Below are 25,372 nucleotides of genomic sequence, written 5' to 3' on the forward strand. Positions count from 1 at the left end.
TTTTATTTTGGCCACAGCACTTTTTAAATTTTATTGTCATGGTGTCAATATTTTACAGCATGTGTTTCAAAAACATTATTTTCCAAAGTATCTCTTGATATCCAAAAGAATAAAGTACTTTACTGAAAAGTAATAATTTTTCTGCACTTCACATTGTGAATAAAAGCATCTGAAAAAATCTGAGACTGACTATATGCCAGTGATCTGACATTTTCATTTTTCCTTACTTATGAGAATCTTAAGTTTAAGTACTGTATTCAATGACAATTACTCAGTACACAGATCCCAACAGGTTTCTAAAAGTATAAACAATGCAAACAAAAGAACACACATTTTTTTCATAAGTAAAGTTCAAAATCAATGCGCCTTGAGTCATAAAAGGGAGCTTCAACCTCTCCAGCTCGTCGAACCCAAACACCATCATCAAAGTATCCAGCTTTAACCCATTCATTCATTTGCAAAGATGAGTGAGGCCCATACATTGGGGACTCTTCCTTATTCTCCCACCTAAACTCCCATGTGACTTCATTACCTTTGATGTTGCTGTCAGCATCTGAACAAAATAATGACAAATGAAGATTACTCACTCTTTTAGCTTTAAAAATGTGTTCACTTAAACATTCTACTATAATTTCTAGTTGGCTTATAGGACACACAACAACTCCCAATACAAATATAACATGCAAGCTTAGCCATCAATGCCCTCATAATTACATAAATACTAAGTTCTAATAAAAAAACTAATTACACCTACAGTTCAGAAAAAATAATCACTTTCAAAACTGTTGTATCTCTTTTACAAATAACGATGAGTTACTCATACAGATACCAGACACCACTATGCCAAAAAAAAAAGGTAAATTAACAAATATTAGATTCCTTCTTAAACTTGCACAACAAAACATGCTGACATTCACTGCCAAGGCAATGCCAACTCACATGTGAGGAGGATGGAGATTTTCCTACTTATGCTTAATTGTAAAAGTTCTTGAATTTAGAGCTTGATTTCTCCACAAAAGCACTAAATTGGAAATAATTTTTATATTTGGAATCAGGGCATAAAAATGCACCAATGAAATATTATTCTGGGTATTCTTGGTTGTAACAATCACTAACGTATTTATGTCAGTAATAATTTTCTTATTTCTAAACTCCTTTATTTATTCTTGATTAAAATCATACAAAGAACAAAAACTACTTTTTAAAATATAATTTGTTGACAAAAATGTTAAGAATACTACTTTTAATTCCCATTTTCCTTTTTAATAATGTTATTTGAACATTCCCTTGAACAAGTGAAATTGTTTTTTTTTATATTTTCACCTTTATTAAGGTTTTAACATTTTGCTTTAAAAATAGTTATTATTAGTCAGTTTGTTTAATGTCACACACAAAACTAAAGAATAAGGTATATGTGCTATGTTTGCTTCAGGTATCAAACCCAGAACTGTAGTTTTATAAATCTTCAAGCTTACAACTACATCATCATAGAGAGTTCACTTACTTACATAGACTAAAGTTGTTTTCTTATCACAGTAATTCTGCCTTAATTTGATTACTATGGAAAGAGATTATTGGCTTCTTTTTCATATAAAAACATTAATCACAAAACAATTTCACATTTTCTTTCATTACTGTTTCAGTTACGTTTTTATAAAAAACATTTCATGCTTGAACATCAAACATGCACTTTTAATTAATGTAAAAAGAAAATGTTTTCTCATGTATACAAAAGATAGAGCCAAATACATTATGTAAATATTATAGCATTTTTTATTTGATACAGCAGAAGACATCATCAAAATTCAGCATAAAAAATAATTAACCTTTATGATCATAAATTTTATAACAAATATTTTTTATAATAAAATTTCCAACATATTTATATCAATTTTAACTTCAGAATAACTTTCTTCACAAAAATTAGAAACATTAAATACTGACAGAAAAACAACTTTTATGAATTTTTAATTATTCAACAATGTCATGAAATAGCTGTAAATGCCTATACAAAAACTATATTTCCCCCCTAATTTTGTAATATAATATTTAAAATTTAAAATCAAATATCGACATGGAAAAGACCTTTCCTTGTTTCAATTATAACTACACTATTAGAATATGAAAAACTGTTTAAATTATGAAATTTCTATTATGTTTTCTATCATGCACTTACTTGAAGACAACTGCTTAACAATATACAGGTCAGTAACTGCCAACAACTAAATAGCAAACCTTTTACATAATTAATACATGAAACTATCAGTAGTGGTAACACTCTCATAATTAACCCCTTTGCTATGACAACCCTAAATCAGTTTGGATGCAAAATATGTTTGAAAGGTTACAAGTTCAGTGTAATGGTCACTGTGTGTAATCAAAGTGACTTAACTTCATAGGAAATGCATCTGTTCAAGGCATAACAAATGATATGACAAACCAACCATGAAAACCCAGAAGCTTTCCAAACAAGTCAGGAATAAGGTGATAAAGAAGTATAGATGAGGAGAATGTTACAAGAAAATTTTAAAATTGCTGATTATCCCTTTGAGTAAGGTGAATCCATCATTAAGAACTGTAATGTGTTTTATAGAGACCCCCTAGCTTGATTGAAAAAGGGCCAGGGTGGAGTTAAGTTGGAGGGGCACACTTACACATAGAAACTCAAGTATTTCGACTTTTATCCTAAGTATTATTAAAATTTGAAAAGACCTTCATGCTACCAACTTAGGTGATTTTTCCATGTAAGATATTTACTGTAGATATTTCTTTTAATTTTATGGCTATTTATATACATATATCAACATTATTACTAATCCATAAAAGTATGTAATCCAGAGGTCTCATTTAAGAACTTACATTTGCTTCTTCATTTAATTGAAGATGTCTAATTTGAATCAAGTTTTACAACAATTCTATTATTGGTTTTTCAAAGTTAAATGAAATCCTGTAACTTAAATTCAAACTTTATGAAATTCAAGAACTGGTACACACAATTATGTGTGTGACAGGACCATGTAAAACTTTAAGGCTGTTTTGTTTAAAGGACCATGTTATACATTTATGAGTTTAAAAAAATACATCAGTGGGTGGCAAGAACATTCTATATCAGCACAATTTCTTTGTAAGAGTAAATATCATCAAGATTAAAGTAAGAATCATGAACATTTTATTTTATTGCCTTAACACCACCACCATTTCTGTATAGCTTTCAAGTTCAATGAAGAAATGTCTTGCACCAGTATGAAAAAGGTAACACTTTACACATTGCTTTGAAACATCAAACTTTTAAATTAGTAACCATTCACATTTCCTACTATAATAACCTACTGTCTTTGTTACAATCACAATAATACTGGTGTATTTTATTGAGTAACATAAACTTAACATCTTTGGAAAAACATTCATCTTACTGCATCATGATTTAATAGGTTCAGTGTCCCTTTTTACATTACTTTTAGTATAAAGTGTTGATATTCATTGAATGAGACCCAAAATAAATCTGATCCCTCCACTTTTACAATATTTCAATGAGAACAGAGAAGTAAGAAATTCTTATCTGATAAGAGTAGCTGCTAAACACACAAGAAAGTTTGGCAAAGGTAAATTAAATTTCCTTACCTAACAGTTAAATAATTTGCAGTTGCATTACATAGACATTTTTCTTGCCAAAAAGTGCTTTAGTATTTTCAAATATAATTAAGCATGACTTCTGCATTATTTATGATCTTGCTGACTAAAATTATGTTCTGAAATTTTTCATACTTTTGTAAATTTACAGATTTTTATAAATTGACTGATGACACAAGTGTCTTTCCTTCTGATTTATGATTTTTGAACTCTAACCTCTTGCCTGATATGCACATTACACAAGTGTTAAACGAATCAGTGATACAATACATAAAATGTTGAGACTCACAAGATTCAGAATTGGTGGTCAAATGGTCTGTTGGAAAAAACAACCACCAAATATTGATATTGGGCTATTATTCAACCTTTTATTTCCTTCTACAGAAAAAATGTAAATGTTTGTTTTAACAGAGAGCCATTTATTTGATGCTGATGTTCTAACATCTGTCCACTCATCATTGATGTTAAGCAGCTGACTGAGCTTTTTGTTACTGAGACAAGCTCAATGATCAGACTTGATCAGCTTCAGGTGAGAGAAGATCCTTTCTATTTCTGCAGAAGATAAAGAAAGTGTAACTATTATGCTGTCGAGGTGGATCAGTGGTGGATAAATTTCCTAAAGGATGATGATTTGTCTGTTGTGAAGTCAAACAAAAGGCTCATCAAAAAGGGGAAGTAGATGGCCATATTAGACTTTGTGGCTTTTAGCCTTTCCAGCAACTGATTCTCTCTTTAACAACTTTATCTGCATCTAACTTGAGGTGGTCTGCAAGATAAAATACATCCTCTTGTCTGTAGAAAACAGGAAGAGCATCCATCACCTTGCAGTTCTGAATAGGAAAGAATAACACTGTGAATTTGAAGATTATTTCTGAGTTAACAAATCTTTCTTTAACATATAAGGGATTAAATAAATTTTTTTTCTCCCTCCCCCTCCAAACTGCTCTCAATTATAATTCATTTGTTTTCATTTAATGTGAAATGTTTCTCCAGTGTTTTCCCCAATAATTCACATTTTGTCTTCTTTAGTTTAAGAGCTTTAGAAGTCTTGGATGTTTGCAGTTCTATGGCAGTAAGGTCAACATATGCCTTCTGGAAGACTAAGGAAAGTTCCATTAGATAAGGCAAAATACCTCCTAGCAATACAAGTGTCCTCACTGCTAGTTATGCATACTCAGCAACTCTGCAAGACCACATGCACCATCTTGACACTTTCTTTCAAGGTAAGTAATAGATGCAGTTTTCAAATCTTAAAGTAGTATGTCATCTCCCTTAAGGAAAGCATTTACTTCCTTATTATAGAAAGAGAACAATGGAGCTTGGCTTAATGGATTCTCCAATGACTTGACCAATGAATATTCTACAGTTCTCATAATGTAGCAATAGTATCTGTATAAGACACTCAATACCTCTGACACCGTGTCTATCTATGACAAGCACTGAAAGGCATCCCTACAGGCCAAAGCCAAATGGTGGTCATAACATGATGATGTAAGTACAGTTGCTGAGATGACAAAAAAGTAATACATCCTTTGACCTTGTACAAACAGAAAAATATAAGATAACACCAAATTCTTCCTACACCTGATTACTTAGTGCAATGTATTTCATAATTTCAAACATGGAATTGACACTTTTCATGTTTTCTGTTGTATTCCTTTCCTCAATTTAGAATTGTACCTCATGGTCAACATCTCAGTTCACTGCTCATTTGCATTGTTCTGAATTGATATGAGCTCTCACTTTGTCCTTTCTTAGGAGTGTATAATCTTGTGTCACCCATGTTCCTTTACTCTTTCCTGTCAAGCTGTAGTATTTTTGGCATAGTCTGCAGTACCTAACAGGCTCTTTCTCCCCCCATACCACAGTTCCATGTTTAATAGTAATAAATTGAAAGATGAGCTCAAGAACTGAGTTAACACTGGCCTTATGTTTTTTTTTGTGGTTTTTTTCATGGAGTCTTTCTTTTAAGAAGCAATACTGGTATCTCTATCATCATTATCACTATCAACATCTTCTTTACCATCCTCTTCTGCATTGGAACTGGACTTCTCCAGCAATTGATGTGCTATTTTTGTCTTCTATTTTTTTTAGTAACACTTGACTCTTCATTCATGTATAGCTCTTCTGCAAGATCAAATGAAGTACTATGCCCTTGATGGTCAAACTTATTTTTTATCTGGCTAAATGTGGCACCTTTTTCAGTAGTCAGTAAATTTTCTTCCTGAAAAAGCAAAAAGATAATTGTTTTTGCCTTCATTATCAGAATACCATTTAACAGTAAAAACAACTAAAATGCTATTTGTATGTGTATCAGGCTACACTGACTGTACTTGTGAATGTAAACTCCCCCCTTTTTCCCCTTAAAACTTATTCCTATGTGTTATACTTCCCTGCTTACAGTAAACCTCACAATAATTCTGTTTGACATAAATAAAACATGGATAAAAATTTTACAACTTACTTCAAATCAGCAAACATATTTTTCAAAGTGAAGATGGATTTTGCAGCTTCTACAAGCAATTTGTCTTTCCATCTCTTGATTGCTTGTGGTATTGTTCCAAACAGAAAAATAAATGCTGGGAAAGAGATATTGAAAAAATGGTCACAAATATATATATGGATTATCCAAATCACTTAACTTGAAAAGAAATCACCTATTGCAATATACACGATTTGTATACAAGCACTGAGGAATACTACATTAACAGCATGTTATCAATAAGCTAAGAATTCATGTATGATACATTAGGAATTCCAATTCTAAAAAGCACACTTTACAAAAAATAAAATATGAAATTGAGAACTTAACATCCATAAAGGTACAATTACATAATATACTGGCCCATGTGGCTGTACCTTAAAGGCCCCTGTGCTTAATTATGATACCAATACTAATAGGCTAGCAGAGGCATGTTGCATTATATTGTACATATATTACAACTGTCCTTCTTTACAAAATGCAACACAAAAGAAAACTTTCATATGGACAAGCAATGGATATCAGAGCAAACAAACATCTGGTGAAGACAATAAATACTTATTAACAATATAGTGACAGATGTCTGCATATTAAATTATTCTAGAATTGAAAGCAAATATCAGTGAAGTAGAGTTTCAACTAATCCATTGGTTCTATAAACAAACACTGCAACCTCATAACTAATATCTATCCAGGCTTAGGCCTAAGGCCTATCATACTGTCTTACGACTAATGTTAGTAGACATATCTCTTATTTTTTAACCTTAATAACCTATCAATTAAACAAATAGAAATACCACAAATTTTTGGAAGTCATTCTAGCTTTCTCTAACTTTATCCAACCATCCTACATATCACATGGTTGATTTCCTGCCCCTATGTTGCAAAGGGTTATGCTACATCCTAAATGAAACAGTGTTCAATTTTCATGAAACTAGTCTATGCACATCGCACATGATGGATAACAGTTATGGTAATAAATAGGCTAAAATAAGGTATTATAACTAATATATTTGTTTGGGATCAAAATAAAAAGCCATTACATACAATAACAATTAAATGCTCATAAATTCACTTTGAAAGTTTTCTGGAACAAATTAATGGGAAATTTCCTCCAAATAAATTCTGTTACAAACCTTCAATATTTCTTGTAGTGATGTAAAGGACAAAAGTATTTGGTAACAATGGATAGTTTGTTCACTTAAACCCATTATGATACCTGTCATCATATGAGAACTCTCTCCTTATACCATTCTTCATATGCTATATGTGGAATTGAGAAGTGATGCTTCCAACACTGCCATACATGTAATGTGTAAGATTTTCCGAGTACTGATATGAGAGAAAATACACATTGTACACATGGAGATGTTCATGGAATTAGTCATTTGCAACCACGTGTGAGCATAACCTGTGATGTGAACATTAGATTTATTCTGTTTATTTCATTCATTAGTGATATAATAGGCAAGTCAGTTTGCCAAGCAGGATTTTACAGAGTGCATGTTGCAGATTTTGAGCTGCATGGTATAGGCTTTTTTTAATAATAGATTGTGGAGTGGAGAAGATTGTCAAAAATGAAGAAAATAAGTAGGGCAGGACAGCCCACCCCTCTGAAACAGTGAAACTATCATACTGTGAAGTCAACAGTGACTGTGAAATATTTGCAAAATTCCATGCCTGAGATGGGAGTCACAGTTCACACATCTGCAATATCCTGGTCCCTACAAAAAGCCAGCCTTTATGAGTAAGTGAAAGAAAAAAAAGCATTATTGAAAAAGAATAATCTTAAATCTTGTATGCAGTTTGCTACAAGGCATATAAATGATGCTGCAGACATGTGGCAGAAAGTTTTGTGGTCGGAGGAGATAAAAATTGAGTTTCTTGGTCTAAATTCAAAGTGTTCATCCAATCAAAGCCATCCAAAATATCAAGCATGGTGAAGACAGTATCATATCATGGGAATGCTTCTCATCATAAAGGGACTGGGAAGCTTAGCAGGATTGAGAGGAAGATGGGTAGTGCAAAGTTCAGACAAATCCTAGAGGAAAACTTGCTTGAATTATCCAAGAATCTAAAACTGGGATGAGGATTTACATTTCAGCAGGACAATGACTCAAAGCCACACTGGAGTGTTTTCAAAAGAAGAAAGTGAATGTCCTGGAGTGGCTCAGTCAAAGTCCTGAATTGAATCTAATGTAAAAATGTATGGTGAAACTTGGAGATTGCAGTCCACCAATGATCCCCAAGGACTTTGTCAGAATTGGGACAATTTTTCCAGGATAAATGGGCAAAAATTACACTATGCCATTGTGCAAACTTGATAGACACCAGTCCAAAAAGAACCAGAGCAGTAACTGCTGCCAAAGATGCTTCCACCAAGTACTGACTTAGGGAACTGAATACTTATGCAATTTCAATTTATCTATTTTCTTTGTAGGTTTTGCTGATATTAAGCCTCCTTCACACATTAAGTTTGATCTTTTGAGTTTTGAAATAAAACATGTACATTAAAATAATTTGTTATATCATTTGTATTTCATCAAAATGTGATATGACTGGTAGGGGGTGAATAATTTGCAAGGCACTGCATATTTATGTTAAACCAAAGACAATTTGGGAGGAACCTAAATTGATTTGGTCATTTAGAACTTAACCTGGATTTGTTTTCATACTTCTATTTATTTCTAAGTTATTTAATTTTTGTTTACTTTTTTCACAAACATATAAAATTTTAAATCATTTTTTTCTGGATGGAATAAGGTGCAATGCATTTCTTATATTTTCTTTAACTCTTATTTTTTGTGGGATGTCCTGTATGACCTGCATATATGTTATTGCATTCTAGACATATTAATTAGTAAATATCACTATGGTTGTATTTTTTTATTTTGACTTTCTTCTTACAAAGCATTTTGCTCAGATTGTTTATGCAGTAGAAAGCCAGTCTGTAGATTTCTTTGTTTGTTCTATCACATAACAGAAAAGAATGGTTTAAGATAAGGTATACTGAGGAATCTCACAAAACATATATTACTAAATTACATATATTACTAAATATATGTAGGTCAGACAGAATGTCCCATAGAAAAAAAAAGTTAAAGAACATTCCAGTAGCTGGTAATCGGGAAAATGGAACTCAACTGGAAACTTAACACTAATTTCATGCAAAACAACAACAAAAACCTACAAAATCTTACATGGCTGTAAAAAAGGTAAAAATTAAATAACCTGGAAATTTTATAAATACAAAAATGAATTCAGATAAAGTTCTAAATAACCAAATCAACATATTAATTAAACATACAACAGTCCTTGTTTCTCCAAATTTAGCAAAACCTTTTATATTTTTTTAAATTCATTATAAACATGGATTTTGTTTTTAGAATATGAACAATTGCATTAAACTGTTTCCCAGTGTAATACAAAAATGACAGAAGAAAAAAAAGAATTTATCTAAGTTTTCAATGGTGATTGCATATTGCACAATTTACAGTAAATTAAGATGATTACAAATGACTACAAGCTGAAATGTTATGTCTAACAGCAAATATAAACAACTGTTATTTTATGGCCTTATAATTCTTAACAGTCAACAATGCCAACAAAATATTTTTAAAATGCTGAGTGTAATTCAATAATAATCAATATTATTTACTATCTGCAACACCAAATGTTTCTGAAAAATGGTAAAATTTTAAATTTAACATACTATTGATAAAAATTAAACACTGGTTAATGAAATGGTACAGATCTTCTATGCCAAATCTTTTTTTCAAACTATACATGTATTACAGACAGATGCAACAGGGATCTGTTTTCTTCAACTATCACTTGTTACTGATGATAATGATTTGATGTGAATCACATACTAATTTAAGCTGATTAGAATTATGACATGAAAGCAGGGAGCTCTTGTTAATCATACAACAGATAATAATATAACACATTAAAGAAGTTTAAGTTGCATTTTAAGATTAGTTTTATTAATACATAAATTATTTCTTTTTTATACAAAACAAGAACATAAATAATGCATTTTTTTCTGTCTTATGGTTGCAAGTTCTCCGGCCTTGAGTGCTCATCAAACATTAGGTAAAAATAAAAACACTGAACTAATTAAAAATTCATGTACCAATACACCATAGCCTACAATATCTTGTTTCTCTAATCTTTACATTATGTTTTCATTTCTTAATTTAAAATAAGAATATGTTTCAAAAAACAATGAAATTATCAACACATGATAATATGTTAGTGATACATTTTTTTTTGTTAATCAACAAGTATAAACATTTTCTAAATTCAAAAACAAAAAATGATAAACAGTGAAATATGAGATATAAATAAGCATATATGGTATCTTTCTAAAGAAAAAAAATCCCAATCTATAAATGGCAACATTACAGATACTGGAAGGTGTAATGACATAAATCAGTTAGGTACTTTCAAGAATAAATATTAATAATTAGCATTAAAAATAAGAATACTGTAAATGCAATTCACTACTGATAAAAATGTTTGTTTAAGGTGGTTGATAAAACTAATTTTGACATTAGTTTTAAAGTTAGTGAAGCTAGAGTTCTGAATGAAAATGTGGATTGAATGCAACTCAGTAAGTAAATAAATCCTATGACACATTGAACAATAAAACAAGAAAGCACAACCAGATTTCTTAATGGATTTGATTTTTCTGATGCTCAAATTAACATAGCTAAGAAACAACACAGTAAGCAATTTTTGTATTAATAATAACTGCATTTTATAAAAATACCATAGCAAAATGATACCTTAGTCAATTTCAGTGTCATACTGCAAACAACTGGAACCAAAGGCAAAAAAATTACATGGTCATATAAGAGCCAGACCTTTAAACAAATGTACTTGGACACACACAAGGAAATGTACAACTTGAGGGCATTTCCAGGCTTGTAAAGTTGGTTTATGAGAACAACAAAAAACAGGCAGAATTTGCTGCTTCTGTTAAAATAAAAGTCCATTTGGACTTAGAGTGGATGCTCTTCCTTGCTTCCATGGTGGTACTGTACTGTCCAAGTTGGCTTGTTTTAAAACTTACAGCCAGATATGTTGTTTCTCCAAGTATATTCTAACTACTACATAGCCCTGCAGGCCTTAAGATCACAATTCATAAAATTGGTTGCAATATTACAGATAAAGTATTTTACAATTTTCAAAAGATTTAATATTTATTACATAAGTATATTAATTAACAGAAATATCTTTATCCTGTTTAGAAGCTCTTTAAAATTCTTAGACAATAAAGTTCAAATACCCTTAAACAATCTCATGCTTTTAGCAACATTTAAAAATGTCTTTAAAGAGTATTCACTTATAAATATTTTCAAAGAATTTTGTAATATGAAAAGAATGTATTACTCTTGTTACCTGATTTTGTTTCTTTTCCATTTTCTGCATCAGTTCTCTTTCTCTCCTTATCTTTCTCAGCACAAATTTTAGAATCAAAACTATCTGAAAACATGTCAAGAGCATCATCAGTTGTTTCTGGTACAATTTCAGTTCTATTGTTTGCTGTCTTTGCCATTTTATTTTTATCCTCAGCTTTCAAAAGAAAATCTAATTTCTCATAAGTTTGTTCATAAATGTCCATATCTCCAGACTGTAAAATTTCATCTGCAAGTTCAGTGAGCTGAAGCAACTTTTGTTGATCCACCTCAGAATTATTTTCACTGTTTGTTTTCTGGTTTCTCCTATCCTTTAACCAGCGACGGCTGGCAGTGGACTGCTTTATGTTACTTCCACCACCACCATGCCTACAAATTGCTTTTTGAACAGTTTCTCCAGGTTTCATAAGTTTCAGCATTTCCTTATAATTATTTAATTTGTCAGACATTTCCATACTGCTTTCTTTATCAGATTTACTTTCATCGTCCAGATTATCTTGTGTAATTTCTTCTCTGGATTTGATCTATAAGGTGATAAATAAGCAAAAGTATGGAAAAAATAACAGAGCAATCATTTTTGTATTTAGTCACTGACATTTTCTTATACTTTTATACAAATTGTGCTTTGAACTATAAAACAATATATTTATTACTTCTGTTAAAAAAAATAATTTAACATCAACACAATGAAGCATTTTGAAGAATGATTCTTAAAATTTATCACAAATGTAATTTAGTAAAATAACATTAGTATCATAAAATGTGATACAGCATGACTGTCTACAACTATCGTTTTTTTTCTGTTACTGAAATGGTATTTACAAATCTACACTAAACTACATTTAAAACAAGACTGGAGAAAAAAAAAATTAAACACCTCCCTCTACGTTGAATTTCATAAAGTAAAATTTTATTTGGCATGATAATATCAATAAATGACCTTCCTATTTCATAATCCATTTAATATTTTCCAATTCCACTAATGTTTTATAAAATCATATTCATATTTTTCATCAACTGTAACTAATTATGAATAAAAAAACTTCTGTATCTTGAAATACGCATATAAACCTCCTGTAAGATGTTATATTTTGATGTATCTTCTTGAATTTCTGCATAATTTTAAACATAGTTCTAAATAGTATTTTTTGACTTATGATCAACTTTTCCTTTCATAAAACACACCTAAAAGAATGTTAAATATTAAAATAGGAAAGCAATTTTTTCTTAGTTTACACTTTTTAAAAGGACTAAATGCAAAAGTTTGTTAAAAACGAACATCTACATGTAACAAAAAAGTATTTAGATGATTTAAAGATAACAACATTTGATATTTAAAATTTGTATGACACAGCAGTTTGCATACCACATGTTTTATTTATTACTCAGTTACCAAGACTTGTCAGGCACACACTTTAAAATATTTTAAAGGTATATGAACTGAAAGAAAATGGGTTGCAATATGATTAATTGAATCCAATGGGATTCTTTTCTATTTCATTATCTTTCTATCTGTGATAATGAATGATGTCAGTATTGGCATATTTCTTTTGGTTTTTTGGTTAAGTGATGTACAGAGGTTCATGTGTAAGCATACTTCTTTTATATCTGTGATCTATTAGTTTAAGAAGCAAACATTGATGGTGAAACTGTGTAACCTTCAAAATGTGGGAGCCCAGAATTTGTCGTCTTTTTTTGATAGTTTCTGTTGCGATGCTTATAGTTGTCTAAATAAAATCTTAGAAGTTTCATTATATTTTATAGTGTTGACCTTGTGCTTTATAAAAGCAATTTTGGTTTTGCTTTAAAATTACTTTTGCAATGTTTTTTTTTTGTAAAAAAATTAGTGGAAAAAATTGTCACTATCTAATAAAGGTTAGAGGTGTGACAATGAACTATGTATTGGTGCATTCAATCTTTTTTTTTTCCTTTTTTTACTTCAATCCTTGTGAGACTCATGCTATGGTTCTGCAATGAAGTCTTGAAATCCAATTCCTGAGACATGAAGATAATAAAGGCCATGCCTTTCTTCACTTTGTTTAAACCCTTCAGTAACTATGTGTACTTCAATTTCTCATTGAACTGTTTCATTAATGTTGTCTATCTCCTTTAGTTTAGTTTCTGATTGGCTGGATTCTGTGATAACTTGGTGATATGTTTCACAAGGTATAATGAAACAGCTGAAAAGGTTTTTTCTGTTTTAAAGATCATTATCTGTAGAATTATGTGTTGAGAATAGTTGAAGAAATTTGGTATTAAATATTCATAGTAGAAAGTTGGAAGCTTGTTGATTGTGGAAACTGCTACATTATAAGTATCTAAAAAAAAATTAAAACCAAATGCTTTTCAGAATAATAAACAGATGAGGTGAGTTTTAATTTTAAAAATTTCTTTTTTACAACTTGATTTTCATAATGTTTTAGTTCATGAAAAGATAAAGCAATGTGCTAATTGTATGCTGAGATAGTTTAATTTATAAAAGTTCCAAGACAGTTTTATAAATATATAAAAATAAAGAAACATACACATGACTGAATTAGTAGCATATGATTTTGTGGAGAACCAACACAGTATGAAAAAAACTAATGCTAAGGAGATAATCTTTTGGGTACCTGTTAGTGAATTTAAAGCTTTAAGCTTTGTTTTTCATGTGTATTCTTTAATAAATTTAATTAAAATTAAATTAGAAGTTTATTAGGTCAGACTGGAAATAAATTAAATGAACAAATTACTTAACATTTCACAAGGCTGGGATAAGCTAATAGTGTCACTTGATTGTAAGTTTATCAGTTATTTACAGTAAGTCTTCTGCTGCAGTTAACTTCTTATCACATACTTAGATAGGGTCTAAAGTGCAATGTAAAGTGATTAAAAAAATAAGTAGATATGAAAAGGCTAGATAGCTCAGGCTGTTAGGATAAGTAAGCAATTGCCTGTTACAAACTGCAGTTACTCTAAAAGGAAAAAGAAACAACAAATGATTGATTTTATTCAATGTTGTTTTAGTTTTTCATTTGATGATTTATCTAGAATTTGGATAGGAAAAAATAAGAGAATAAATATAAAGTTTTACCTAAAAGATTTTAACATTCATTTAGGAGGTACTAGATGTTAAGTCAGAGAAACACGAAAACTGAAGGATGAAGTATTTTTATTCTTAGCATTAAAATCACTTTTGCTAAGATTGAGTCAGTAAAGGTTTTGTAACTTCAGTACACTTCTTTAGTAAAAGTAATAAAATCTGATGTTTTGCATGAATAGACTTATTGCTTACTAAAAGCTTCCAAAGTTCATGAAGATCCACTTAGTGCATACAGAGTTATAGTATATATATTTCTTGGTTACATAGTGGTTGCAAAGTCAGTGAAAATGATGAAGCTTGTACACAGAGAGTTAACTGACAGTATGGCATAAATGATATGAAAAATTACCAACAGATAATAGCATACTTTCCACTTTTGAACTTTAATTTTAATGTTTGTAAATGTTATAGGCTTCCTGATATAAATCAACACATATCATATATATTTGTTTCAATCTCTGAAACAAATTTCAGAAAATAGCCCAGTGTTACTGTTAATGTTTACTGTTTAATTCCCAGAATATATTTAAAATAAATCCATAGAGGAAAATCTAAATATCTGAAACACATGACCAAAATATGAGGAAAAACTTACACATGAATAAATGGCTTTTTATATGTTCCACAGAAAGATAAATATTTTTTACATAAATCACACAAAATAGCTACATAAATGTGAAAAATAGATTAACTGTAAATATTTTTACAATAAATAAAATGTTCATGACCTCTGTTATCAACATTTATGGTAATTTATTCACAAAATAATTATTATTTTGGAATAATAATAAAAAATTACTCTTTAGTTTAATAACAAAATAAAGCTATAAAACATTTGAATAAAACACTCTTTATCTTTGTATGGGCGCAATAAATATGACTAGATTCATTCTTTATGATGTAATATGGATCAAAAATGCTTTAAATGAAATGACAATACCAGATGTGTAAAGATACAAATACTAACTACATACTTACAAAGCTAATATTCCATATTTTGATAGTATATAAGTTTTAAGTTATTATTTTTACAACAAAATCTCAATTTCTTTTTGTATAAGAGTTGTGACATTTGCTCTCAAGGCATCCCCTCTTCTCTAAGTACAAAACTTAATGTAAATTATTTGCTATAATATCCGCATCACTCAGGCAAACAAATTTTTCAAAGCCTTCAATCTTAATTGGTTACAAAGTCACAAAACAGTCAACCAGACTTGTCACACCCAGCTGTTATAACCTCTCTTTAAGAAATTGTCAACAGTTCTCTCTTACATACAGTACTTATTATTTATAGCCAATACAAAGACATGGTTTGCATATATCAAAGAACAATGCTTTCTGTAAAGAGAACTGTCAAACTTGCTTTCAGCTTAATCTTGATTCCCATGAGAAACACAGCAACGAGCTTAAAGTTTAGCAAGTTCTGGTCGTATAGTTAGAAAACCAGAAAAGTCGCGATAGTTATGGGACATTGTCTGCTTATTGCACATTATTATTCTGTGTTGTTTGGTGCATTATTTAATTAAATAAAAGGTTATTTAGTGCAATACTATCATCAGTATAATAAAGAATGGTTAAGAGTCATCAACACTCAAAAAAAAAGGGAGCAGAGATCCAGGTTAGTACTTTTTTTCATGCTTTTCATGTTTATTCTTCATTTATTATTATAAAAAATAACCAAGATGTAAAAACAGGAAATATTAGGTGTAATAAATAATAACATAATGTTACAGATTTACTATTATATATTTATTTTTATATAAATGATGTTTCTGATGTTTGTTTTGGTTGAATATATATTTAAAAATGTGTGTAACTTATACCACTAAATGTGTATTGCAAAATTCACTATATTTGTAGAACAGTCTCAAGGATAAAAATCAACAATATAATGTTTTACAAAAGTACAAGCATATCAATAGTATTGTTGCCCAAACATAAATTTCTAGAAACTCTCCTCTCAAGCTTATAAAAGGTAACCAACACAATGCAAAGAGAGAATTTTTTATTGATGGTTTGTCACAATTAGTGTACTATAAACTTCAAAAACTATAATTGTGATAAGCACTTATTAATTGGAAAGATTACAGATATTTGACCAGGAAGTTTACAGATTTCAAACATTACAGACCATTTAATCTGAGTAACTTTGAACTTCAGTATTTCCACAAATATGTTGCATAACTTCAGCAGAAAAAAAACTTGTGTGAAGGGATAATAGCTAGCTACCCATTATGTGTACTATGCTGATATCAAGTCGAAAGTAAATTGGTCAACAAGAACTATCAATAAATTGTTCAGTTCCAGACCAGATAGAAGACTCAATATTGCTTTTAATCTTGTAAAACTTTTGTAGTTAAATCATTATATATAATAACTTATTATAAATAGTATTGTGTTATGAAAGAAAATTGCATATATCAATCTTGTTGACAAATATCTTAAAAATTATACATATCAACGTTCAATTAATTTCTAAATTACAATCTCTGACTATTTGATATCATGATATGTAACACATTAAGCAAAAACATATCTGGAATAAATTGCAGAACATAACAATAAAACTTTCTCATAAAATACAACTGCAAGGACCTCATGCATAATGTAACTTGATAGTATAATGTGAGCTACACATTTGGCAACTGATTTACAACTTATAAAGGCTCGAATAGTAATTAGACAGGATTCAAAAGACAATAAAGTTTCAGTGTTAATAGATGTATACTGTTATAAATGTAAAGCATTTTAGGGTAAACAAATGTAATTTTATATTACAACTTGAAATCATTCTAGATAAACAAAAGGGTAATTTATATTTATTCTTAATTTGTTTTGATGGTTACAATTCTCATTCAAATTGACCAAACCTTGTACAAAGTTAAGGCAAAGAAAACAACAATAATAAAACAAAAAAAACATTTTAGATTTACTTAGGAGGTTTTAGAGATTATACAAATAAATTTCAAGATCTTTGAGAGAAAGTAAAGTATTTTTAATCTTAACATGAAAATCACTTAGCACTCAGACTATTATAAAGAAATACTACACATGTTCATACACAAATCTTTAGCCAAAATACTTCATTTAAAAAAATATAATTTTCTGTGTACAAAAGATGTAATGTTTGCTAAAAGTCTGCCAAATTTTGTGCAGATACAAGGTGTATTAAAAGTTATAGTTGAAAATTACAAATAGCACAAAATAATTATGAAGTCAGTTTAACTGATCAAAATCATAGTGAGAGAGCTAATAGAACAACAACTTGATTAAGTCAATCGTATGTCACACAATCCAAAACAAAACTGACACGTATGATAAAACAGACAAGAGGTGAATACTGGACAAACTACACTGACTATCAGAAACTTTTGCACTGTCTTATTACATGTATGTTATTGACATACATATATTGAGAGGCATTAAAAATGCAACAATGTACATACAGTTAAACAATTTTAATACTCCAGGTTACACATAAGTTTTGTATGAAACAACTCATTTTATTACTTGTTGTATTTTTAATGCTGCTCAGTATATATATATATATAACATAATCTTTGACCCAACAACTTAGTAAATGTAGAAAACCTAAACTGAACACATAATTGTAATTATGCTTTTACTGATAATGAACAAAACTTTTTAGAAAACAAAATTGCCATTGTCAAACTTCTGCTCTTTATTGTTGTAACAAATACTGTTTTTGCATCTCGGTCATTTTCTATTACATCTTTTGATTATTTAGAAAAATTATTTTAATTTGAGTGATACCAAACAGTGATAACTACTTATAAAACTGTATCAGTTGCTCTTAAACATGGAATTATTTGTTTCACATCTGAGAAAGAGTCACAAAATTTTGCACATTCGTTTTCTGTGCTGTCTACCAATAAAAAGTAATTACTCATACAACCAACCCTCTATATCTCCATAATAGTTGTCCTTACCTTAACCCAATCAATATTGTCAAGCCAGCTGTCTCTTATTTCTTTTTGATCTTTGTGAAAAATATACATTCCTTCTTTATCAAAATGGCCTTCTTCCAATTCTTCTTTCATGTTAAATGGTGTGATGCGAATATCTCCTTCAAAGTCTACAGTAGCTTCCTCTTGTCCTTGATGAAATGAAAAAAAGGTCCACAATGACAATATTTGACTTGTCAGAGAAAAGTTACCACCATCACTGAGAAAAAGATATTTTTCTGCTAAGGTATTCTTTCTTACCTTCATGAATAATGCTGCCTTTATTGACTAAGTCACTTTTCGAAACCATTCACCATTGGTTAGAAAGCTTCTCATTTACATAGAATTAAATTACCTACTCACCCAATCCATAGTTAATTTACAGTTAAAGACATGTGATTGGTCACACACAAAAATATAAATTTTAATTATTAAATTTTATAACCTAAAAAATGTACGAACAGCAACTCTTTCTATATATATAAAATTGTTTTAAAAAGTGCAAATAATCTTCCATGAGTTTAAAAACTGAACACAGCTAAGGAGAAAGAATTAAATACACACTTTCTCCTTAGCTATTTTGAGTTTTCAAACAACAGAAAATTATATGCACTTTTTTAAAACAATTTCCATATACTAATAACAGTGACACCAGGTACAAACTGTGCTGATCTTGCTCATGTGCAGCACTTGTATATTTGGTTCATGAAGTTGTCACAATTATAAAATGTATAATGCTGTGAAACGTACATCTTTGACTAAATTAATATGTTACAGCCTTTCTCAAAGAAGGATCATTATATAGTGAGATTGTTAAATGACAAAGAGAGATATAAAATTTTAGTCTTAAATTTTAAGGCAGATATGGATTTTGAAACCATGCACAAGTCAAAATGAAGCAACATACAAGATCTGTTCAAGAAATACGCGGACTGACGTCATAAAACAAAATATACTTTATTTAGAAGTTACAGGTCTGGGACCCCTTCAAAGTACTCTCCTCCCCAATGCACACACTTATCCCAATGGTGTTTCCACTTGTTGAAACAGTCCTGGTACGCTTCTTTTGTAATGTCCTCCAGCTCCTTCGTCACATTTGCCTTAATCTCGGGAATCGTCTCAAATCTTCTTCCTTTCAAGGGTCTTTTGAGTTTGGGGAACAAGAAAAAATCGCAAGGAGCAAGGTCAGGTGAGTAGGGGGGTGGGAAAGAACAGTGATCGAGTGTTTGGCCAAAAACTCACGAGTTCTGAGGGCTGAATGAGCTGAAGCGTTGTCGTGATGGAAAAACCAGTCGCCACTCCTCCACATTTCTGGCCTTTTGCGACAGATGGCATCCCTCAGACGTTTCAGAACTTCAATGTAGTCTGGTTAACTGTGGAGCCTTCGGGGAGGTACTCATGGTGAACAACACCCTTACCATCGAAGAAAACTCTCAGCAGCACCTTGACCTTGGATCGAACTTGGCGAGCATTTTTGGGTCTGGGGGATGTTTCACCCATCCACTGGGACGATTGGACCTTTGCTTCAATGTCATAACCATAAACCCATGATTCATCACCTGTTATGATACTTGACAAGAAGTTTTCATCTTCTTCTGAACGATCAAGCAGTTCCTGACAAACCTGGACGCGATGGGCTTTTTGTTCGTCCGTCATCAGGCATGGCACAAATTTCGCAGCAACGCGGTGCATCTTCAATTTTTCGGTCAAAATCTCGTAACAAGATCCAACTGATATCCCACACTCTTCAGCAAGCTCCCTGACAGTCAGACGTCGATTTGCCGGCACCAGGGTGTTGATTTTGTTGACATGTGGATCGTCAGTTCACGTGGAAGAACGTCCAGGACGCTCATCATCTTCAATGGATTGTCGACCATCCTTAAAACGTTCATGCCACTTGAAACATGCCGTACGCTTCATAGCAACATCACCGTAAGCCGTGTTAAGCATAGCAAAAGTTTCAGTTGCAGATTTTCCAAGTTTAACAGAAAATTTCACAGCAAGTCGTTGCTCCTTCAGGTCATTCATTCTGAAACCTGCCAAACGAAAAAATCGCACTTCACTTAAAACCGCATAGCTAATACACAAATGAAGATATCTGCAATCGGGAAATGGCGTCGTAATCAGCTGATCTGAGCAAACCTAGTGACACCAAGCAGATTCCCCTGGAACCAACTGGAGCCGCGCAATTCAAACAGTCCGCGTATTTTTTAACAGACCTCGTAATCATCCATAAGTTTGAGGCTATTATTTTGAAAGAGTATAATAAAAAATGCCATTGTAATAAAGCTATGTATTTGATATCATAAACAAGTTCACACAATTTCAAGTTTTATAAAAACTCAAGTTTCTAACCTCACTTATAAGAGTATTTTTTTATGAGAACAGTGGCCAAATAAATTAGAATCTCAGCAGTCTAATTCAACTACATATTCTCAAGACTCCCTTGTGAAAAGTTGAGCAAGGCACACAATCTTGCTATCAGAATGTACATGATCAATAACAGACAAAGTAGTTCTCAAGGCAACACAAGACTTGATTCTATACGTATGTTACAGATTTAACTTTTTCACCAAAGGTAAATTTGAATATATTATCTGTGATTTAGAGGTCTAATATATTCCTTGAAAGGTCATACCTGCTGCTATGAACTACAGATTCACCTACTCAAGGTGTAACAAAACAAAGAAATACAGCAGTGATGTGCATACAAGATCTATCAGATTTTTTAGTCCTTTTAATTCATCAAAGAGTGACCTAAGTTAATTTAGGTATATGAATAATATTATGGCATTGCACCTAATTTATTATTTATTCTTTAATCAATCTATATTTAAGTTACAGATTATTTTCTTTTTCACCAAAAGTGAAATTCAAAATAATGTCCTTATGAAGTATGATTTATTGGCATTAGTATAAATCAATTTTCAGGGTATAATGTATTAATTAAATAGTTCTCAATTCAACTATTACATCTTGTAATTACCTTCTAACTCTTCAGGATCCAAAAAATTGTATTTTTTTGCAGCTTCCTCATCATCTTCTTCATCACTATCAAGTGAATTTTTAAAATTTCTTCCTGTGCTCATACAGTCATCTTCAAATCTCTTTTCCAGTGGTTCCATAAAGTTCTCTTCTTCAGCAAGTTTTCGTTTTGCCATTATCTTTACTTTATTACAGATGATACTGAAATTAAACTATTTGTCAATTCTTATTCATAACAATGGAAAAGTAATTGTTAAAGATGGAATATTAAACAACTGATGTTTAAATACATACTTTTAAACATGAAAACTTCTTAAAATATGTTCTAAATGAACAAAAACATTTAAAACAGACTAAATTTTTATCTTGAATTTGATGTGTATACCCATAAAGACCAACTACTTAATGTGCTTAAAGTGAAAAATAAAAATTATGCTGCATCAACTATCTAATATCAAAATAATTGGAACTTCACTACCTGATAATGCTCACCATAAACAGGTTTTGTTTAATAACCTAGTGTATGATACCAAGATACAAAAAACATAACTTGTAAAAGAAAAAAAAAATTTTTTTCCTTTGTCAATCAACACCAAATCTGACACAATGATACAGGATGATGAGGAAGGGCATGGGGGTTATCCCTCCCCTCCAATTTCATACTATTAGAATTCTTGAAAACAGTACACCTTGCTTTTCAGTATTAGCATTTTTATGTATTTTTACTGCACTTCTAGCATTTATGATGTTAAGAACAAAAACAGAAACTCAATTTCCCATTCTTTGTTATGAATAAATTTTTAATTCACCTGTTTAACAGATGAGTACTCTAGTTAATACGATAAATTTTCATGTACAAAAAGTTTAGAACTAAAAAGTAGCTTAATACTATATCTGTTATACCTGAAAACATGTATATGTTAAATGAAACCTAGTAACATGTTAATGTTTTTTAAGTTAGAAAATATTACAAACAAAATTTACAAATTCAAGGTTCAAGTTGAAATGGAAGAGAATAATGTAATAGGAGCTACTAAAACTTTGTTAGGTTTGGAGAATATTATAATACTAATTATTCCCATATTCTAGGTTAAAAATTATCCAGGAGTAGCAGAATCTTGACAGAAAGAATGGAGTGGCTCTCTATATATAAGTGATGAAATACAATCTTTCAGGAATGAAAACAAATCAAAGATTTTGAAATACACACATTTTAATCATGGATTTCAATTATAATATAGTTTTAACTTGCATTTGCAACAAGATATCTCATTAGACAGATGAAGTAAATGAAAAATTGTATAATGTTATAATGGCTGTTACTAAATAATGATTGGTTTGTTTTGATTTGACTTTCATGCAAAGTTACTCAAGGGCTTTCTGCACTAGCCATCCCTAATTTAGCAGTGTAAGGCTAGAGGGAAGGCAGGAAGGTAGTCATCACCACCCACTTCCAACTCTTGGGCAACTCTTTTACCAATGAGTAGTGGGACTGACCATCACTTTATAACACCCCCACAGCTGAGAGGGCAAGCATGTTTAGTGCGATTTGAACCCGCAACCCCATGGATTATGAGTTGAATGCCTTAACCCACCTGGCCATACCGGGCCACTAAACAAAGATAATAATAAATGTTATATTTCGTACATTCTTTAGATTACTTAGATATTGCTCTTGGCTATATTATTTGTTTACAACAAAGATCAGCCCAACATTGTGAGAAAAAAAAATTGTATTCAAACAATATTACTAACATTCTTTATGCTTTTGAGTATGTAAGCTCAAATTCTGGAACCAAAATTTACATATAATGCATTATTTGAATTTTGTACCATTTTTTGACTAAATGAGATGTACAATGCAATTCTGTTCCAAGAGGTATCCATAATGCACACAATGATCTTTCTCTTCAGCAACACATCACAAACAGACTGCTCTTTAAAACAAGTTGTAATGAAATTAAGATTTTAGGTTATACTTATAGAGGCATTATAATTCATTGTGTAACTCACTGGTTAGGCGTCATTTGGAATACTGTGTTCAGTCTTAAGCTCACTACCTTAGGAAGAACATAGAATTACTGGAAAGGGTTTAAGAGGGTTACTAGGATGATAACAATGGGATAGAAAGAGGGCTAAATAAAATTTATATGACCATTTTCTCCGGAAAAAGAAGAATTAAATGGCATCTCCTTGAAATGTGTAAGATTATCATAGGATTTGATTGTGTTTTGATGCATCATATTTTTTCCGACTTAGTAGTTAGAACGGTTCATTTAGGAAACAGAATAAGAAACTGTAATAGAGGAAAGAGTCATTTTCAACTAAGATAGTTTTATTTTTCTAACACTTTTATGTTAGTAAAAACAGCTTACCTATACCCAACACCTATTCTAAAGTTATAAGGAATATGATTTAAAATTCACAAACACTCACTAAACACCGGAGACAAAACGTAGTTCCTTTCTCAAAATATCCTAAAATTCGTACGTCCTCTATCGGTTTCCAGTAAAATCGGAGTACATTTTCATCAAAAATTATACTTTTATGTTTTGTTTCGTTTTTCATCTAACATAACAAACATTTTAAAGAAAGTTGAGAATGGTTATTACTTTAAAAATAAAGGGTTGGTGTAAGTAAAGGCATCAAATGACCTGTTAAAGATCTAAGCTTAAATTAAACAACAATTGATATAGTTTTGATCAAACTACTTTTTACTGCAAGTACGGTTTGTTTGTTTTTAAATTTCGCGCAAAGCTAAACGAGGGCTATCTGCGCTAGCCGTCCCTAATTTTGCAGTGTAAGACTAGAGAGAAGGCAGCTAGCAGGGGCGTAGATCCTGGAAGGATGGGTGAGATATATTCTTCCCTTCATTTTAGGTGGAGGGTATGGTGCATACAATCATCCCCCCTACAGTTTGGTCTGTTGAATTGTTTTATTGCATCACAGGCCTACAAATTGTGTATTTGTTATAGTGATTCTCGTGTTCTTACCAATCGAATTACATAATTAGGCCTAGATGTAAGCTTTTTCAGCAGCCGAAATGTACATCTTTAATATTGGCGTGCTTCTAAGTTTTACGATCTAAGAGATAGTTCGTAAGTATCAGTCAGTATGCCTAAGTATACATACAAGACTCTACAAGCACTATCACAGAATCTAGTTACGTCTTGTACGTAGTGTCAGATTATGTAAAATTTTCATCACAACAGATTGAACAGAACATGAAATTCGAAAATATTACTCCCAAGCCTAAACTCCTGTGATATAGACCTGGCAGGCCATTTATAGCTTGTAGCTGCATCAACCTTATGTGGATATAGTGCGGTTTTCCTACGCCATTTGTTTTATTGTCGAACGCCTTACTCTCCTTAGCTGCCGAAATCCGCTGACCATAGTGTACGTTTAGTGTACAGTTAACGACAGGTTCGGAGCGCTCGGATCCAGATGCGCCCTACCTCACCCCCTCCGTTCCCTCTAGTCTGACCCTCGATTTTACAGACCTGTGTTTGTAGTCCTCATTAATCCATGAAATTTCAGATTATCACCGCCTTCTAATAAAGTGCTGGTGCTTTATGGTGAAAGAACGATATATTTTCTTATCATAGATAGTAAAAATTATTTTCTTGTATAATTAGAACATAAAAGGAGCGATTTCAACGGCCTGAAGCCTCTACTCAAATTGTATTGCTAGTTTTTGTTTAGGTATTTTTATTTTATAGACGTGCTTATAGACATTATATCACAACGTGTTTGCCTTTTGATAAGCTTTAACAGGAATATAATATATTTGCGATTGTTTAAG

At 31.0% G+C, this 25,372-nt stretch overlaps 1 protein-coding gene across 4 annotated transcripts; it reads right to left on the reverse strand.

The window, feature by feature from the left end:
- On the reverse strand, positions 1–24,097 carry holn1 (CD2 antigen cytoplasmic tail-binding protein 2 homolog holn1). 4 transcript variants are annotated; one of them, XM_076506392.1, is made up of 6 exons: positions 24,004–24,097; positions 21,569–21,768; positions 18,568–18,734; positions 11,519–12,059; positions 6,095–6,209; positions 1–553 (listed from the first exon to the last, which is right to left on the reverse strand). In XM_076506392.1, exons 2-6 carry the CDS (start codon positions 21,741–21,743, stop codon positions 547–549), a joined length of 1,005 nt encoding a protein of 334 aa, XP_076362507.1. In that variant the 5' UTR covers positions 21,744–21,768; positions 24,004–24,097; the 3' UTR covers positions 1–546. The 4 variants fall into 4 exon arrangements, with proteins under 4 accessions (XP_076362507.1, XP_076362503.1, XP_076362505.1 ...); XM_076506391.1 differs by lacking the exon at positions 1–553 and adding an exon at positions 5,701–5,854; XM_076506388.1 differs by lacking the exon at positions 6,095–6,209.
- Between the last annotated feature and the right edge of the window lie 1,275 nt (positions 24,098–25,372).

Source organism: Tachypleus tridentatus, chromosome 6, assembly GCF_004210375.1.
Source record: "Tachypleus tridentatus isolate NWPU-2018 chromosome 6, ASM421037v1, whole genome shotgun sequence".
NCBI classification, from domain to species: Eukaryota; Metazoa; Arthropoda; class Merostomata; order Xiphosura; family Limulidae; genus Tachypleus; species Tachypleus tridentatus.

Coding starts and splice junctions, on each gene's coding strand:
- holn1 (XM_076506388.1), bottom strand. CDS start 21,743: ATGGCAAAACGAAAACTTGCTGAAGAAGAGAACTTTATGGAACCACTG. Junction 18,735..21,568: donor GGATCCTGAAGAGTTAGAAG/GTAATTACAAGA, acceptor CATTTCATCAAG/GACAAGAGGAAGCTACTGTA. Junction 12,060..18,567: donor ACAATATTGATTGGGTTAAG/GTAAGGACAACT, acceptor ATCACCTTATAG/ATCAAATCCAGAGAAGAAAT.